Below are 15,597 nucleotides of genomic sequence, written 5' to 3' on the forward strand. Positions count from 1 at the left end.
CCCCCTAGGCAGACTGTGCCCCCACCCAGGCACTTCTCAAAGCAGTGAGAAGGGGTTCCCGTCAGGGACTGTGACATGCAAGGCTGTGCTGGGTGGGAGCGCAGCTGGAGGAGCTGCAGTCAGGCGGGGGCAGAGGGTGTGGAATGAGGCCTGGATTACCTTACCTGTTAGACCTTCCCTCTCTGGCACACATGTGCCACATGGCTGCCTTCTGCACGCCTCCCATCCGCACACCCCTGCAGCCTCTCAATTACCTCTCCCCTCTCCACCTCCTCGCCTCCCTCTCTGTTACCCTGCCTCCCATGCCCTGTTGCCCACACAGCCCCGCATGCTCTCAGACTACAGTTTTAATATACAGAACACTGGTAAGTGGCCACTGCCGTAACATACAGAGCTAGCTCATTTTACCCAAAATAAGCCTAAGAGGTCAGCTGCACAAATGTTCCTGAGCATCATCTTAGCCTGCCTCTCGTTCTGTACATCACACCCTTGCAATACCGGGTGAAGTGACCGAGTCACTGGAAAATCACATGTGCGTGGCCTGAGTGCAGGGTGCTGGCAGGTGGGTTACCTAGGGGCTGGGGCAGTGTACTCCTGCAGAGTGAATGGTGGTTACTAATTTTAAGAGTTCTCCAGTGATGCACGTGGGCCCCATTTCTGCAGAGTGTTCTGGAGTTGTTTGAGTCTCACTGTCTCTCTGCTTTTCTGCCCATGTCATTAGATGGTTCTCCCGGTTGATGAGAGCTTGACAGAGGCACTGGGAATCCGATCCAAGTATGCTTCGTTGCGAAAAGACACTTTACTGAAATCTGGTAAACAGCTCCCTCCGTTGGCACTCTTGCCACTCTTGTGAGCGTCCACTCGGGCCACACTCACCCTTTCCTCCCTGCCCGGTTGGATTGTCGTGGCCAGGCGCCCCGGTTGTCACCTTGTCACCTCCCTGCCACGTTTGTAAGTGCCATGCTTTCTGCCGGCATGTGGAGTTAGCAATCCTCCAGGGAAGGAGTGGGGGAGGTGGTCCCCTCCTTCATTCCACTCTTCCTCCTTCCTCGTGTTACCTCGTTTGGTGACTGACCCTCCACGCCCCCGCCTCTGCACTCCAGAGTCAGGTCCGCATCTTGGGACCAGAAGATGGTGTGTCGCGGGGGAGGAGCAGCTGGGCTCAGTCACTTGGGTGGGCTTCAGCTGAAGTGTTCGCATTCTCTGGAGAGGAACAGTGAGAAGCAGGGTTGAGGGCCCAGGGAGGAGGGCCTGCATGGCAGCTGTGTCGCTAGCTTACGCGTGACCTGTCTCCTCCCCATCACCCACCCCAGTGTTTGGCGGTGCCATCTGCCGCATGTACCGGTTCCCCACCACGGACGGCAACCACCTGCGGATCCTGGAGCAGATGGCAGAGAGCGTGCTGTCCTTGCACGTGCCCCGGCAGTTCGTGAAGCTCCTACTGGAAGAAGATGCGGCCAGGTGAGGCCCTGTGGAGAGGTCGCCCGCCTGCCCGTCAGTCCTGGGTCATCTGCCCCCTTCTTTCCAGGAAGCTCTTAGATGTGGCGAGTAGAGCACTGGCAGCAGAGAGGGGCTTCAGACCCAGCCGCCACCACCTGCTTGCTCTGTGGCCTTGGCTTGTCGAAGCCTGTGTTCGCGCATGTGTCTCTTGAGTTCCTGTGTGAGGCCACCACCAGACAGGGTGCGGGAAGCACCAGACATGGGTCCAGCACACGGTGCCTGCCCCCCTCCCTTCCCCTCTCCTTTCCCTTCTCAGTTGGCCTGTAGAAAGTTAGGAGTGGCCGGTTGTTCCTGGGTCCTGGCCGCCGGGTCAGCAGCTTCCTAGGGTAGGGCCACAGTGATAGGGGCTACAGAGAGCTATGTGTGACCCATTGGGGCCCTCCGGTCCTCCATATCTCTCAGCCAAGGGCATGTTCCATCGATCGCATGGTGGGGAGAAGCCAGAGACCTGGCTCAACCCCAGATCGCAGTGTGTGTCACCAGTCTTCCTCAGAGGTCATTTCTTCTCGCTGTCCTAAGACAGAGTTAATTATGCACACAATATAACAAGTGTGATAGGACACAGTTCAGTCAGGATCTCACTGTTCAAATAAGCTCTTTTAAAAAATTTTTTATCTTAGAAAAAACTCAACCTAAGAATAACAAGAATAATGCAACAAGCTGCATTGTCTGTGTATTTATCTATATACTATTTTATAGTTATTTTAACTTTAAAATTTTTCCTTTCAGCTTTTCCATATTTGTGCAAATTTTCCTAGCTACCATCTACATCTGCACACTGTTCATGTTGTAATTTTAATTACAGCGTAAATTCCCATTATTTGGTATACTAGGTTACAACTTTGAAGAGTTTACCCATTTCTCAAGAACTTTGGCTTTGAGGGTTTTGTTGTGTTTCAACATCAGTTTCACACACGTGGCTGGTGGTGTGTGTGGTGTGGGAGGCTTCTTGATGAGTGAGACAGGCCATGGAAGATAGTCCCTCTGGAGAAGTGGGGCCACGCCCCGACCCCCAGCTGTATGAGCTGTGTGCAGAAATCAGAAGGGGTGGCGAGAAGGAGGGTGGTCCAGGCAGGCCTCTGTGAGATGGTAACATTAAACTGAGACCGGAGGCACGAGAAGGAGCAGAAAAGACGGGCAGAGACAGCAGAGAGGGTCTAGTGGCAGCCATGCAGCCGGGGCTCATGTGCTTGTGAGCAGACCCTGGGCCACAAGCAGCTGCCAGTGTAGGTCTCACTGCAACCTCGCCTGCGTGCACACTGTTTTACTTGAATTTTGCCATTTTCATGATAAAATGGCACAACTTTTTTTTTTTTTTTTTTTAACCATGGGCCATCTAGTAGATTCCATTAAATTAGCTTCTCCCGCTCCCAAAGAAAAATATGCATAGTATAAAAAAACAGTGTCAAAAGGCTTTTAACAATGGCATAAATCTTGGGGCCCTCTAGTTTCTGATCGGCTTCTAAGAAATAACCACTTTTAACCATTTTAGTGTTTTTCACTGTATTTCTAAATAAACGTATAGTGTACACTCTTAATCGGTTTTGGGGATTAGGTACTGATTCCCTGCAGTGAGGGTTTTAGATCTTTTGTACTTGCCTGTTCCCCAGCTTCCTAATATGGTTATCTTTTTTTTTTGTTAAGTCCATCTTGTGTTTTCATTATTCTGATTATGTAGCTATTATTTGCTGCTGAGCTAAGACAGTTATGTTTCAGTTCTTCCACAGCTTTATTTTTCTGGAGGTGACAGATCCTTTTTTTTCTTCTCTTCTCCCTTTCCCTGCCTTCATGCTACTTCTGGGTTTAAATAGCCCATTACCCACATGGAGAAAGAAATCATAACCAAAGTTGCCAACCTCCTATGGCCCTTGTCCCTCTCCCCGAAGGACAGAGGGACAGCCCCTCTGAGACAGAGGGGGCTGGGTGAGCGCAGCAGAGCATGGTCATCCTGTGCCAGCCAGCTGTGGACCACCGCTCGGCAGCTGCTTTATGTTCTGCAGCAGTGTTCTTAGGGGTAGGGCAGAAAGGCCCAGGCCTCCCCAGAACACGGGGGGCAGTGAGAAGCTGTCTCATAACTGTCTCTGGGAGAGACAGAAGTGAGTGAGATGGCCCCAAGAAATGGCTTATGGGCTTCCACTCATCTCATCTTCCAGGAGGGTCCCACGTGGCCTGTGTGGGTCCGGGCAGGGAGCCACTCCCCTAGAGCCCCTCTCCTCCACTTAGTTTTCCCCAGACATTTGACAGAGTTTCTGTGATGGTGAGTAGTCTGCCAGTCATACAGCCATTCCTCCTAGAGTGGTGTGTCATGTGCCGCTGCTTGCTCTGTGGACCTGCAGTGTGGCTGTTGTCCAAGGCCTTCCCTGGCATTGACTGCACTTCCCTGTCCACTCGTTCTCCTGCTTGGTTGGGATGCCGCTGCCTCTCCTAGGGAAGAGAGCCGGCTCTGTGGCCTGATAGTGTGTGTCTGCCTTGCAGAGTGTGTGAGCTGGAGGAGTTGGGGGATCTGTCCCCTTGTTGGGAGAGCCTCCGGCGCCAGATTGTCACTCAGTACCAGACCATCATCCTCACATACCAGGAGAACCTGACTGACCTCCATCAGTACAAAGGTGGGTGCTAGGTCTTCGTTTTTCCAGCTAGGGAACAAGAACCTGGCTCAAGTACTCTCCCTGACAGATACTCTAGTGGGTTTTAAAAAATAGGTTCTCATGTAGGTGTGAATTCTTCCGAATGTGGGTTTCTCATAAGAAGACAAGTAGAATTGCATTGAAAATTCCTTCTGTGGTGTCTTCTGCCAAAACAACTCATGTAGGATGGAATTTAGGAGAGATGAAATCATGGGCTGTTGGTTCATGTTATTTTTTCATCTTGGTCTAAAATGCCCAAGGGAAATGCCCCAGAAGACATAAACTGTTTGCTTTGACACAGAGTGGTTTCCTAGATTTCCCAGTTTAAATATTCAACAGTCCTCTATTGAATATCCAAAAAGTTGGAGAAAGTGAAGTATAGACATCTTACATTTCTTCTTGAAAAATCCAGTTTGATTTTCAGAATACTCAAGGGATAGATTTAGAAGACTTCTCTTAACTTACTCCCTTTTTATTCCAAAATAAAATAGATTTTTTTTTTTGTTTTTTGTTACTTTCTTCTCTATCTTGGTTCTTTCCTCCCCCACCCCCAACTACATTATGGAATTTCAGGGTTAAAAGAAAATGTAAGTCCTTCATATTAAAGTTTTGCTACAGAGCGAATGAACCTGTTCATGAACTTGGCTGAGAAGAAGCCACATGCAGTTACGAGGACAAGATGATGGTTCCATTGGGTTTGGTTTGAATCTGAAGGGCAGGCGTAAGTGTATTGGCAGCATGTAGCTGAAGATCCTTAGGGACCTACCCATGCTGGATACCTGTTATCTGGGAAAACAGGAAATCCACATGAGCCTGAGTTTTCCAGAGCAGAGCATCTCAGCTGTCAGTATGTATCCTGGTCCCTGAAGATCTTGCTACAGTGCAGATCTAGCATCCTACATTTTCATCAGGCTCCCAGGGTGCCACTGCTGCTGATTTCTGGGCCCCCTGTACATATCAGGCCCTGGAGGGCAGTCTCCTAGCACAAAATGCAAAGCAGACAGTGGCTGTTCTGCATTTTGTATGCTGGTATGATTTACCTTTTATCACTAGAGTGAAAGTTTATTTTTTTCTTCTGATCGTCAGTTAATTTGCAGTCCCTTTCTTTTCTAGGCATGTAGTTCTTAATTGGTATTGGATTCTGATCGTAGAAACAAGATTGCAGATATCAGTTAAACATCATCCACTCTCCTTAACCCCCTGAGTAGAATCAAGGGAACACGTTTAGGTCTGTGTTTCAGAGGGCCAGGATCCATGCCATATAGCATTTGTTCATCCTGATAGATCTGAGGTGATGAGCAGACCTTTTCATCTCTTTGTGGACTTGAGACGTGTTGCTCTTACTGAACCAGTTTCTTCGCTCTTGCATGCTGGCGGTCTCCGGGGTTGGAACAGGCAGACCCTGGCATGGGCCCATTTGCTTTTTATAGCAGTGCTGACATAGTGTTGCACAAAATCAGTTTTTATGTCAGACTTCTCATTTGAGAGATGAGTCATGGGGGCGCTGGTAACCATAGCCTTCTGAAGCTGCTCCTACCTGGCCCTGCTCACCAGTTAAGCCCCTAAAACCAGTCTTCTGGCCAGTGGGCAGCCCACCCTCCAGTGTTTGACCCAGCCTACCATCTGGAGACAAAATGTACTCACAGGCACCTCAGAATTTCCTTGGCCACCACTAGCACGTACCTGCTTACATGAAGCCGCTTCCTCAGAATTTTCTGTCCTACTCGCCATTCCTGAATGCAGTGTACATGTCAACGGCCCTTGTTTTCTCGTATTGTTTCTTAGGTCCCTCGTTTAAAGCGAGCAGTTTGAAAGCAGATAAAAAGTTAGAATTTGTTCCCACAAACTTGCACATACAGAGGATGAGAGTTCAAGACGATGGGGGGTCAGGTAACAATTTTTCTGTTCCTCTTGCTAAATCACACTTGACTTCCTTTCTCCCCGTGTGCTTGGTCCCCAGGCTGCCCCACACGTGTGCAGCCTTCCCTGTGTGTTCTTCTGTCTGGCAGCTCAGATAAGAGACGTAGCACAGGACCTCTGTAAGGTCTTTGTTCCCTAGACTTTTCCCTCCCTTTGTCCCTTCCCCTTGTCCACCCTTCCTCTAGATTCCCTTTGTGTTTCTGTGGCAGCAAGTCACCTGTCAGTTCTCCTTCCCAAGGAGGATGCAAACTAAGTGTTGCCAGTGATTGCCTTCGGCCCTTTATGGCCCTATCTGGAGATGTGTAGGAACCCTATACCCCCTGAGATAATGGTGCTGGGCTCCGGGGGTCCTCAGACAATCCAGGCTTTGGGACGGGGAAATAGGCTGCTTGGAAATGGGCTGGAGGGGCAGGGTCCCAGAGTTGCGTGCATATCCCTGTAGCTGGCTTGTCCACAGGCCTGAGCCCAGAGTAACGGAGGAGAGCTTTCTGTCATTCAGATCAGAACTATGATATCATCACCATTGGAGCGCCAGCAGCACACTGCCAAGGTTTTAAGTCAGGAGGTCTCCGCAAAAAGCTGCACAAATTCGAAGAGACCAAGAAGCAGTAAGTACTTGGAGGGTGTCCGTGGACCTTGTACAGTTGTCTGGTGCTGCCTAGGTTAAAAAAAACAAAACAAAACAAAAAAAAACGTGACAGCAAAAACATCCAGCCATCCAATGTGCTTTTGTGTGGCGGGAGGAGCTGCCTGTGGCCCCTGTGCTTTTGTGTGTGCAACTGAGCTGGGGAGTGAGGAAGGCACCTGATAAGTGGTCCTCACCCTGCAAGTGAGCAGTGGATCGAAATCCCCCGGGAGGTGGCCAGCCTGTGTGGACTCTCCACTGGCTCAGCTGTCCCTTAGAGCCCCTGATTTGTCATGCCACGTGTGTGGTCTGTGTTGAATGCCACAAAGTGTGAAGCCTACAGGAGATTGCTTCCTTTCCTAAAAGGATTGCAGGGGTAGGCATTTCGGTTTTAGGAAAGCTGGAGTGGGGTGGGTGTGGGAGGGGAGCTGCAGCCCAAACAGGGAATGGCCAGGTGGGCAGTTGGAGAAGGGCCTCGTGGAGCATGCAGGGAGGTGTGGTGGAGGCATGAGGCATGGTACTTGAGGAAAGGAGCTGAGCAGGAAGGCTGGCCTAGGTGGCAGCCTGCTCAGTGCAGGGCCACACGCTGATGTCCAGGAATGCAGGGGTGACAGAGGTAAGCCTGGCCCCAAGGGGCTCCCAGTCTTTCCTGGGAGCACACAAGTTCATAGCAGCATTTGGAGCAAGCTGTGCCATGCCTGGAGCAGGGGTGACGGAGAGAGAGCCATAAACCTCAGCTGTTGTGTTGGATATGTGGGAGGCATTGGTGATCTTCCAGAATGTCACCCGTCAAGATTTAAATAGATGAGGGAGGCAAGTGTGAGAAGTAGGGGCGACGAGAGTAGATGGTCCTGTGAGATCCGTGGACCATGGAGTAGAGGAAATAGCACGTAGGTGTCTGCCTGGGGAGAATGGTTATTGCTTGATTATGTGTTCAGGCTGATGGGGATCACGACAGTAAAGAACTGTTGGGAAGAGAACATTGATGGAGCTAGGTTGTGGAGATCCAAAGGCCAGACCAGGCAGGGAGTCCTAGAAGGTGGGGTGCAGAGAGATCCTGGAGGAGTGAGAAAACAAGCTGAAGATACTGTCGAACAGCCTCTGCAGAATGTAGAGTTGGAAGTGTGGGACTTAGCCATGGAGAATGGAACAGCTGGAGGAAAGTTGAAGCCAAGCCCCAGGAGGCTTCAAGGGAATCGGCAAGGCAGCCAGGTGGAGAGCTCTAGCACCTGCCAGGGAATCAGAGGCTCTGTGCTGTCATGGCCAGAAGTCAGGACGCAGCTTGAGAAAACTGCCCGAGGACCAGATCAAGGAGGGGGCGGAAGGTCAGGGACAGTGGCCGTTCACTGGACCAAGGGGATCAGGGATGCAGCTAGGAGCTTTTCTGCCCATGGGGCAAGGCTGGAGGGGTGAGCCTGCAGGTGGAAGAGGGTGTTCTATGAGACATTATGGCTCAGATGTGTGCACAGGGGTCCCAGAGCCAAGTGAGCCCTGGAGGCAGCAGGAGGAAGAACCTGAAGTGGCCAGCGGTTAGGAGGAGGAATTTCAGCTGGAAGATTGGGGCAGCATCCTAGGGAGGCCCCCAGACAGCCCACTTAGCTAGATAGATCCCACCAAGGGTGTCTTCCTCACCCAGACAAGCCAGACCCACCTGAGGAGTCACTGACTCTGCTGTTCCCTGGGGATTATGATGAAGAGGAAGCTTCCTATGCTCCCCATAGCCCCCTGCACAGCCAGCCAAGAAAGCACATGTCTATCACTCCATTGCGTTTGGCTGTGTGGGGGTGTGAGTGGGAGATTGGAGGATGCCATGGGGGCTGTGGAGGGAAAAGCCCATCAGGAGAGGGCACCACTGGCCATCACTGTCTCACAAAGGCCCAGATGTGGATACCTGACTGCTCCGTCTGTTGACTTCAGATCTCCTTACTTCCACAATGCCTCTGGAATGTTTTTCAGATGAATAATATAAGTCTTTGTTTAATTTCCTACTAATGTTATAAATCCACCTGTAGAAATGATTTTCATTATTTGAATTGTACTTTAAATGCAGATGTAACTTGGCCCACAGGCAGCATGTCTCCCTGGGGCTTGCGTACAGACGCGGACGTTGCTCCGATGAATGAGCTCCTAAGTTTTATGGTTCCTGTAGTGGGTACCTCAACACATAATTCCAAAGATTTTGACAAAAGATAACTTGGCTTTTTAATTTTTTGTTTTTCCTTTGGTGTTTGCTAACTGCTAATATTTCATTTTGGTTCTTTTCTTTAGCAGTTTTGAGGAGTGTTGGTGAGTTTTCTGTCTGTGGAGAGAGTGTCTGTTGGGGTCTTGCTCTCCTGTAGAGAAAGCCTGTGCTGTCCCCTCCTCTGTGAGGTGCTTCGGCCCTCGGTGCCACCGGCGGCCCCTGGTTATAGCCTCGTAGACAGAATTCTCTCTTCCAACTGCAACGTTCTTTGATAATGAATAGCCCACCTTCCAAATCTGGCAGCAGCTTGTTGCTGGGCGCACTCCCTGAGAGGACCCTGTTTTCTCCCAGGCTGGACAAGTTGCCAGGTGTTGGATTTCAAGTCCATCCAGTGGTGGCTCGGCAATCCCTTGCTGGCTTATTTTATAAGAATCTTAGGCCTTCAGTTTTCACCTTACCATCCTGTCTTATGGGAGTGAAGCCAGCTTCCATTTCTCATGAATATAATTTATGCAGATTTTTAAAACACTGTTCCTTGGGCCAGTTTTCCCCCTGAGGGCAAAGTAAGAATTAATATAACCAAGGGACTTTTCCTACCAAAGAATTAGTTGGCAGCTAAAAAGCACTGTGTCTGCAGCCTGGTGGCCCCCCAGCTTTCCTGGGCCCTCCCCAGTTGTGCCCAGTGTGCTTGCTCAGGCGACAGCCAGGATTCTGCAGGGGCATTTTGCTTGGTGATAGGCCCCAGAAGTACCTCCAGCCCTCTCGAACTGTGCCATCTCAGAGCTGGGGAGGCTTGGGGCCATGGCAGAGCCCTGCCTGAGATGGGTACAGCAGGATGTGCTGAGACCTCTTGGGCTTTCCCCATTTCTAGGACTAGGACTGAGCACACATGCTTGTATATTCGCCATCATCCCCTAGTAGCTCTTTGAAATTTACTCTTCCACACCCCTCCCCCTGCCGTGTGCTTCCTGTGTGTAAGTCCCAGATTCCTGTTATTAGAACGTGACCTGTAAGAACACAAGGTGAGTAGAAGGCGGAGCTCTCCGTCGGGCTTGGGAGACTGTGTGTACTGGTCAAAGTGTACACAGCCATCTACATTCACATGCATATATCTATAGGAAGCACTAGAGATTGGGGCCAGGGAAGGACAGATCTTTAAAAATCCTGTTTGAGACTGGAATTTCTAAGACTCAATTGTCAATGGCAGCTATTCATTTGGAAGAGTGATTGCAGATTGGAAAGTAGTCATGTGCACATTGTGCTGTGAAATTACTTCTCAGATCACGCAGGCTTGGTTGCGGTCTGCTGCATGGGCTTCTGGCAAATCCATCATGTTTTATTGTGGTGTGTGGGCTTGGGGTGTTGTTTCTTTCAGGGATGCTTTGGTTTTTGGGTTTTGCATGTTTATACCATAGTCTGTCAATGGAGGTTTCTTGGGGGCCTGCCTTCAGGGTCCAAAAAGCCCAGCAGGGAAGGGTCTCAAGTCCTCCTCTCCAAGAGAGGTGATGGAGGTTGTGCTCCTCCACCTTCTCCCTCATCTCCAAACCTCAGAGAGGGCAGCTCTTTAAGGGGACCAGTGAAGGCTGAGACTCCCATTCCAGCTAGAGCTCACAAGTTCAGATCGCTGGAGACATCCTCACTGGGGCCTTACATTCTGTGCTTCCCTTGGCTTCCTCAGATGGTCTAAAACCTACATTTATACTATTATATTGACTGAGGATCTTGGCCAAGAGACTTGGATGTATCATCTCAATCTAGAATGGCCAAATGCGTTAGCCAGGCCCCACACAGCCAGGACGCAGAGTCGGTTCTCTGGTCACTGGTGTTTGTAATGAATGCACAGGGGCTGGCCTGTGGCTCTGACCTCAGTCCTAAGATCACACAGGGCTTGGTGATGAGGGGAGGAGGAAGAACCAGGTGTTCAAAGCTCTTGAGGTGGCCACACCTGGCCTCTGGCTTGGCACATTCTTCACCTCTTCTTCATCTGATGGAACATTATTTTTCAAAGTAGAGAAGTGCTGGAGAAGGAAGTCTAGTTGTCGGGGTCAGAGGTGTGAGGAGAGAGAACTATGTGTATGTACATGGAAAGTTTGAAAATTGGCCCAATGGAGAAACAGGTTTCTTGCGGAAAGTCTGGCATCCATGGCAGTCTGCCTTCCCTGAAATACACTGACCCCTTCTGAGATTAGCACACCCCGTGCCTCCACTCCCGTGCCGTGGATAAGTTGACAGGCGAGGTTCTCAGGTGAAATGTTATGAGCATTCAGGTGATTATTGGATTCAGTATCTGTTTATGCATTTATGTAAGAATACAGACCCCTACAAATAGAGACAAAAGACTTCACTGTGTTTTACTATTTCAGGCCCTCTACCATATAGACAAAAAGAATCTCTTGAGATTTACTTTTGCCCATTAATAGCTAGACTAGCATAGGAGAACATCACTGAGTATCAGAATGCTTTATTTAATGTTGGTTGTGGGCTGGGGTTGGTTGGGAGGCTGCTGCCATCCTCATGGATTTGAGAAGACCCCTTAGAATCTGTTCTTATCCTTTCTAGTACACCATCCAGCTGCCAGTCCATAATCTACATACCACAGGACATCATCAGAGCCAAGGAGATCATTGCCCAGATCAATACCCTGAAAACTCAAGTGAGTTACTATGCAGAGCGGCTCTCAAGGGCAGCTAAGGACAGGTCTGCCACTGGCCTCGAAAGAACCCTCGCCATCCTAGCAGACAAGGTAGGAGACACCACCCTGCTACATGTGAGATGGGGGCTCCCATGGGTTTCTGGAAACCTTTGGACACCCCATGTGCTTAGAGCCATCCATACAAAAGGTGACATTGGGATGACCTTGAGGATCTAGTTTGAGGTTTAGTTCTGCCAGAGGCCCAGGGTGGTTTGGTGATTGACCTGTGGTCACAGAGCCGGATGAGGGCAGGCCACGGACAGCACCCAGGGTGGGGGACTTCCAGCTGCTGCTTCATGCAGATGTGTCATCCCTCAAGTCCATCAGCTTCATTGTGGAGGCTGAGATAGTTCTGCAGCTTTCTTAGCAACTGCCTACTCAGTGCATTTTTGCCAATTTTTATTAACTTGGAATTTGAAAAAAGAAGTTTCTGAGTTATTGTACAGACATACAATAAAGGAAATATAGCTTCATTGGCTTACACATAATCAGTAAGCCATTTTTTAGTTGACTGTTACTTGATCCTTATTAAAAATAAACAGGGACACCTGGGTGACTCAGTCGGTTAAGGATCCAACTCTTGATTTTTGGCTCAGGTCACGATCTCACGGTTCTGGGATCAAGCCCCATGTCAGGCTCTGCATTCAGTGGGGGGTTCTGCTTGGGATTCTCTCTCTCCCTCTGCTTTTTGCCCTACTTCTGCCTGTGTGTGCCCCCACTCTCTCCCTTTCTCTCTCTCAAATAAATCTTAAAATATATATACAGATATAGATATGTAAATAAATATATAAATATTGGTCTATACTGGGACATTAGATATATCAGATCATTTTGATGGATGATGCTTTTTCAGATTACTCAGTCTCTCCGCACACATGCATGTGTACACACACACATGCACACACGTACAGAGATTCTGATCACACTTCCCCACTCACACCCACTTTGCTGGGGTGAGGTGCTGTTCCTGATAAGAATGTGTTATATCCTTCACATGTATTCACTCAGCCAAGAGATGGAGGGCTGGAAACTAGATCCATTTGGAAAAGAAAGATGATGTTATCAGAAGGAAAATTATGAGCCCCAGAACTCCTGCTGCATACACAATTCCCCAGAACCACAGTGCTGTGCTGAGAGCTCCACTGCCCAGAGTCCAGGGCTTTAAGTGTTAGATGCAAAAAGTAAGACTTAAGTGATTGCCTCAGATTCCTGCCTATCCCCGGAACTGGAGAGGATGGCCCAAGAAGTCAGTGAAGGCAAGGACACTGGGCTCCCTCCAGGCCCTGCCTCGAGTCACATCCGGCTCAGAGGCGGGCAGGGATGGAAGAATGTCAGAGATTTCTCAACCTCCCTCATTCTCCCTGTGTCCTCCAGTCTTTTTGTGGGAGTCTTTGAACTCAGCCATCCCAAGGGCTCCTGCCCTGTGGAGAAGGGTGCCCATCTGGACCTTGGGTCTGCTCCTGAGCTCTCAGAGACAGCCGGCCTTGCAACCCCTTGCCTGGAGGCTCAGCAGCTCTGGTTTGTGTGTACTGCAGACCCGGCAGCTGGTCACCGTGTGCGACTGCAAGCTGCTGGCCAACTCCATCCACGGGCTGAACGCAGCACGGCCCGACTACATTGCCTCCAAGGCCTCCCCAACGTCGAGTGAGGAGGAGCAGGTGATGCTTAGGAACGACCAGGACACCCTCATGGCCAGGTGGACAGGGAGGAACAGCCGGTCTTCTCTGCAGGTGGACTGGCACGAGGAGGAGTGGGTGAGTCTGCTGCCTGTGGCCCCCGTTCTGCCATTGAACCTGGGTTGAAAAATTCAAAGCCTCTGGCCAGCCCTTCTCCCCCACCAAGGGGTACCTAACAGGTTGGCTGCTTAGTGAACAAGCTCCGAGTCCCCTTCCCAGACAGCGCTTGGGCCCCCTGATTGAGGGAGGGAGATGGCATGTTCACACCCTGTGTCCATCTGAGGGACAGCGCTGCTACAGGCCAGGCTGGGGTCAGACTTGCTGGAGAAAGGGGTGGTGTTCTCCACGGAGCCCTTGCCTTGCTGGCAGCCTATCTCCTGTCACTGTCCACTCAAGACCATCCAGGCCCCCTGCTTCCTCAAAGCTCTCCACACAGTTAGCCCTTCCAGGGCCATTTGTATTTGGTGGCTTGGGGAGGAGTCTGGAGATGCTCCCCCTGACATGGTCCGCGTTGCCTCCTGCTTCCTGACACAGTGGCCCTGAGAGCCACCTCTGTCTCTCCTGAGGGAGTGACACATCACACAACTCATTTTTGTCATTTCTTAGGACTACTGCTTGGAGGCATTTTTCTGTGAGGCACTGAGTTTTTAGTCAGCAGTGAAGGGCTCCTCCAGCCCTGCCCTGGTGTCCTGTATTCTGGGTGGGTTTCTGCAGACTGCTCACAGCCCTGCCTCCCCACCTCCCCACTGCCCCCATCTGAAGTGATCAACTGCTCCCATTACCTCCCATTACCTTCCCTCAGTCCTCTCTGTGTCTCAGTCCTCTCTGTAGGAGGTCTGCAGCAGAGGGAAGAGGGACGAGCTGGCCCCCTGGGCGCTGTGGCCCGCTGCCAGCTCTGAAAGGCACTGGGAAGTCCTGTCCAGCCTCTGTGATGGTTACTAGCAAACGTGTCTCTGACTTTAAAAACAATGACCACAGTACATTGATCTGTATTTTGAAAAACAAATACAGCAGTAATAGGGAATTTTGAATTAATCTTGATATTTCTAAATTCGTGGTATTTTAATGATCACAGTGGCCCAGAGTAGGGGAGTCAGTGTGTATGTGTATGTGTGGAGGGGGCTGGGGGGCAGGGAAAGGGGTTGTGTTCTGTTCTGCTTTTCCAGTCGGGAGAGCTGACCCCAATGCACCCTTTCGGTTTGGAAGGAGAAAGTGTGGCTGAATGTGGACAAGAGCCTGGAGTGCATCATTCAGCGGGTGGACAAGCTGCTGCAGAAGGAGCGCCTGCATGGCGAGGGCTGTGAGGATGTCTTCCCTTGCGCGGGCAGCTGTACCAGCAAGAAAGGTAACCGGGACAGCCACGCCTACTGGATCAAACCGGAAGACCCCTTCTGCGATGTCCCCTCCTCGTCATGCCCCTCTGCCATCTGCTCGATGCCATCCTCACCCGCATGCCATCCTCACCCGACCACACGTGCGTATGCGTCCACACTGCCCATTCATGCTGCCTCCACCTCGCACTGCGTCTGTCTGTCTCTCTGTGTCTGACTCCATGACCTCTTCCCTCCATACAGACTGCAGGGAGGGCTGTCAGGCAGAGCTGGAGGTCACAGTGCACGGAGAAGCGGGCAGGGAGGGCAGAAGCCCCCGTGGTCCATACATGGGGAGCCCATGTGCAATCTGTGTGTCCAGCAAGGGCAGATTCTTAAGGCCATCTTGGGTCTCCCTGCCCGTCAGGGTGGGGCTCTTGGGCTGTTCTGGTTCCTAAAGCAGTCTGAGAACCTGAAGGCGGCCAAAACGCAGATGCTTTTCTCCTGAGATTGCTGATCGTATTAGGAAGTGGGAGAGTCAAGGAAAAGGTGACTCATGCAGGGACACAGCTGGATGAGAGCTGTTAGCAGGCTCTGCAGACTTGTCTAGAGGCTGGTTGTCATCAGCTGGGGGTGCTGTTACCCAGCAGGGGACGTTGCCGTGGCACTTGTGGGTCACTCAGGCAGATGGGGGAACCCACTCCTGGGGCTGAGATAGGTTCCTCCGGTGGGCACCGCCCCCGAGGCAGGGTTCTCAGTAGATGGTAGGACGTTGGCCTGCAGGAACATGTTTCAGAAATAGTCTTTTGCCTGGGGAGACGGAGCACATCCAGACACTCTGTCCATCATGTAGTTTTAAAACTGGGCACGCATGCTTTCTCTGCCAGCCCATCCTTGGTCCCTGCCTCTTGCGGCCTTCCACGTCTTGCTATGAGAGCCAGAGGGATTCAGGGGCCAGGCAGCTGAGGTGGCTGCAGACCTAGCTGTGGTGTCCACTGCTCTCTTCTGGGAGTGGGAAGCTGTAGTTAGTAAGGCCCAGATGGGTGAAGGCTAGCCTTCAGACAGCGA

The 15,597-nt window shown here is 50.9% G+C and overlaps 1 protein-coding gene across 15 annotated transcripts in view; it reads left to right on the forward strand.

Annotated features, from left to right (window-relative positions):
* INPP4A (inositol polyphosphate-4-phosphatase type I A) overlaps window positions 1-15,597 on the forward strand; it is a 129,020-nt gene that overhangs the window by 82,915 nt on the left and 30,508 nt on the right. For 6 of the 15 annotated variants that reach the window (XM_045077780.1, XM_045077775.1, XM_045077778.1 and 3 more), the window contains 9 exons: window positions 722-812; window positions 1,314-1,461; window positions 3,976-4,106; window positions 5,910-6,014; window positions 6,544-6,652; window positions 8,938-8,955; window positions 11,411-11,594; window positions 13,079-13,297; window positions 14,426-14,693. In XM_045077780.1, coding sequence (XP_044933715.1) covers window positions 722-812; window positions 1,314-1,461; window positions 3,976-4,106; window positions 5,910-6,014; window positions 6,544-6,652; window positions 8,938-8,955; window positions 11,411-11,594; window positions 13,079-13,297; window positions 14,426-14,693 — 1,273 coding nt within the window. The remainder of the gene's footprint in view (window positions 1-721; window positions 813-1,313; window positions 1,462-3,975; window positions 4,107-5,909; window positions 6,015-6,543; window positions 6,653-8,937; window positions 8,956-11,410; window positions 11,595-13,078; window positions 13,298-14,425; window positions 14,694-15,597) is intronic. The other 9 variants (XM_045077781.1, XM_045077776.1, XM_045077786.1 and 6 more) reach the window with 5 other exon arrangements.

This window comes from Mustela putorius, unplaced genomic scaffold (genome assembly GCF_011764305.1).
Source record: "Mustela putorius furo isolate JIRA1106 unplaced genomic scaffold, ASM1176430v1.1 tig00000224_pilon_pilon_pilon, whole genome shotgun sequence".
NCBI classification, from domain to species: domain Eukaryota; kingdom Metazoa; phylum Chordata; class Mammalia; order Carnivora; family Mustelidae; genus Mustela; species Mustela putorius.